This window comes from Dysidea avara, chromosome 4, assembly GCF_963678975.1.
Source record: "Dysidea avara chromosome 4, odDysAvar1.4, whole genome shotgun sequence".
In the NCBI taxonomy this organism is placed as follows: Eukaryota; Metazoa; Porifera; class Demospongiae; order Dictyoceratida; family Dysideidae; genus Dysidea; species Dysidea avara.
The window spans coordinates 31,698,146-31,701,166 of NC_089275.1; the positions used below are offsets into that span (position 1 = coordinate 31,698,146).

Here is a 3,021-nt window from a genome sequence, read left to right on the forward strand (position 1 = left end):
TAAGACTGGAAACATCTGTTGATTACCCTTCCACCAAAGAAGTGGACTGTCATCAATGTCGAGCTGAGGGGTTTGGAGATACTTCTCCAGTTCACAGGAAATCCTTTCCTTTGGGCTCAGACTAGAATCTTCATTTCCTGAGGTCACTAAATCTTTTTGGTCTGCTTTCATTTAACAACTCAGATAACTTCCTTCGCTTAGCAGGAGGATCATTTTCACTTGTTTGGTCAATGTCATTGTGACTGTGGCTTCAGCAAGGCACAAACTTCCTCTTCATTAATGCTTCATCCGTTATTCTCTCTTTCACACTTGCCACGTCACTTGCACTCATGTAATCAGCTTTGAAATGAGGATCCAGCATTGTAGCCACGTCTAGTAGCATATTGATTTCATTGTTGTCACAGTACTTTTCTGTGAGGGATGACCTGATTCTTTCCTTGATATCTTTTGTTAGTGTAGTATCATTATCCTTTACAGCCAAAGCTTCAGTGTCAAGGTGATGTAAGAGTGGTTTAATGTATGACACCGTGACGTAGTCTTCCCCAGAGACGCTGTCTGTCAGGTCTGCAAGTGGAGCAAGAGCTTTGTTTACCGACTCCACAACTTCAATATCTTGCCATGTGGCTATCAGGTGAGCAGTTTTACAGTCGTTGCTGAGAACTTGACGTACTGCCTTTTCTTGTTCCAAAATCCGCCCAACCATTGCTTGCATTGATCTCCATCTTGTTGCACAGGACTAGTGGAACAAGTACTAACATTACCACATACACCGATTACACTGTTAAGCACAATGGATTTGTAAACCAGGCATGTTACACATGTAATCAAATACCAGTGTATGTATCCTTTAACAAGTAAAACCAACCACTCCCAAAAGTCCTAATGAAACCACACCACATTGTCACATGACTCACATACATAACATATGTGTAGACTAAATTTGTGTGTGTCATAGTATTGTTAACATGTAATAATGTACCTATTTACAATTGTTATAAATTTATTTTATTAAATGTATGCACTGTATATATTACCGTAATCAATGAATGCTGCGGAAGCTCCATCTCTGATTGCACTCTAGATAGCTCACTTTTCTTCTTCCAACTATAGAAAAAAAGCAGACACTATTTTCTTGCACACACCCACAGCTCGACTCAGTCTTGGATCATCCTTTAAAGCATTGGTTACTGAAAGATGCAAATTGTGTCCAAAACAAGCCAATCTGGTCATCTGTAGCCTTTCAGCAGCACTAATAACATTACTTCCACTGTCTGTAGTCAGACAAACTTGGTGTGCTTCTGGAAGGCCCCAAGCCTCCAGTGTTACTTGGACAGCCTCAGTTATGTTCTCACCAGTATGTTGTTCTGGCATAAACATGGTTTGTAAACAACGACTGCATAGCTCCCAGTTTCAATTGATGAAGTGAACAGTGTAACTAATGTATGGCTCACTTATAGCACTTGACCATAAATCTGTGGTAGCAGCAAAGTATCCTGCCTCTTTCACCTCTTCTAACTCCTTGTTTACTGCTTCCCTTGTCTTGGCATACAGTGCTGGCAGTGCAGTTTGGGAGAAATATTTTCGGCTAGGCAACTCATACTTCGAATCAAACCACTCCAGTAACACTTTGAATCCTTCCTTCTTTACCATATGAATTGGCATCATGTCTTTTGCAATGCAGTACGACACGCTGTGGTTTAATTCTTGCCATCTTTTACTTCCACGACCATATATCGCTGCCGACTGGTCAACAACTTTCAGTTTTGCCTGTCTTTGAGATCTTTTCAAACTTTTATCCTTCGCCTTTTTCTTCTCCTGCGCTTCTATCAGCTCTGCATACTGCTTCGGGTGGTGCCTCTTGAAATGCGTTAACAAATTAGAGGTGTTCCTGCCTTTTGCTAATACTGGCTTCTTCGTACATCCGCTCGTGACACGACAAATGGCCTTTTCAGAATTAATTGGCTTCCCATCTTCACCTGCTTTTAACCCAAAATAATTCCACACTAACGACGTCGAGTTTTCCTTCAAAACCAGTTCACACATTCTGAAAACAAGGGCGAGAACAATGGCGTATAACCACTCACGTGTCGAAATGTACACCGGTATTTTATGGTATACTGGTTTTTAACGGTATACCGGTTTCTTGGTATTAAAATTATAGCTCGATATCGATACCGGTACAAGTAAAATACCGTATTATCGATTAAATACCGGTATACCGCCCAGCTCTACAATCAATTAATGTTTTATAATTATCCTATTCCATTTTCCTGGAGGTTCCACTGATAAAATGCAATTTCAGCAATGATAGCAGCTAGCCAAGCTGCAAGTTGATTCAGAAAGCATTCCATTCTGTAAAATAGACCCCATCCAGAATTCAACTCAGTACTCAGGCTGAGATATCTGACAATAGTCCACTACTCTGTTAATGAATCATTGATGTTCACACAATATAGCCTCCTTGAGGTATCTGAATGTTTGCTCCTCACACACTGCACAAAATTCCTTTAGATTCTACTTAGACTGAGTTGATTCAGCTTGTCACCATACTTGTTTCCTTTGTAGTGTAGCTATACACATACTGATTTATGCCGATTAGAAAGGCTGGGCCTCAGACTGTACATTCTAAAGTCAAGTAAGTAAAAATATCTCACATACTAGTAAAAACAAGTCATGCATTAAGTTCCCTACTTGATATATCCGAAGATGAAATCACTGAGTCAGCTATTCCCACAATTAGTACTTCGTTACTAATGACAACCAACAAGAACCCACAATCGATCCTTAAATTCGTTTTATCTTTCTTGGGGTACGCTTGATTACCTGCTGGAAGTGCCACCGATAACTTGTACAGCAATGGTAAGCTGCAAGCTTCAATCTGAGAAAGCATTCCGTTCCGCAGTTTAGTCCATCATTCCGTTCCGTTCCGTTCCGTTCCGTTCCGTTCCGTAGAATAGTCCCCACCTAACATAGCTGTGACTGAGCTGAATCGATTGAAATCATTTAGGACCCATCTATATA

The 3,021-nt window shown here is 40.5% G+C and overlaps 1 protein-coding gene across 1 annotated transcript; it reads right to left on the bottom strand.

Moving 5' to 3' along the window:
* Positions 1–250: 250 nt before the first annotated feature.
* On the bottom strand, positions 251–2,043 carry LOC136253760 (E3 SUMO-protein ligase ZBED1-like). The gene is made up of 4 exons (XM_066046420.1): positions 1,452–2,043; positions 1,147–1,364; positions 817–879; positions 251–736 (listed from the first exon to the last, which is right to left on the bottom strand). The coding sequence occupies exons 1-4, from the start codon at positions 2,041–2,043 to the stop codon at positions 251–253; spliced, it is 1,359 nt and encodes a 452-aa protein (XP_065902492.1).
* Between the last annotated feature and the right edge of the window lie 978 nt (positions 2,044–3,021).

Bases quoted from the DNA above. Each gene is read 5' to 3' on its own strand.
- LOC136253760 (XM_066046420.1), bottom strand. From the start codon at position 2,043: ATGTGTGAACTGGTTTTGAAGGAAAACTCGACGTCGTTAGTGTGGAAT. The intron at 1,365-1,451 runs GTGAGCCATACA...TGTTTATGCCAG, and splicing joins TTTATGGTCAAGTGCTATAA to AACAACATACTGGTGAGAAC. The intron at 880-1,146 runs GTGGGTGTGTGC...TGGTTTCATTAG, and splicing joins ATCCAAGACTGAGTCGAGCT to GACTTTTGGGAGTGGTTGGT.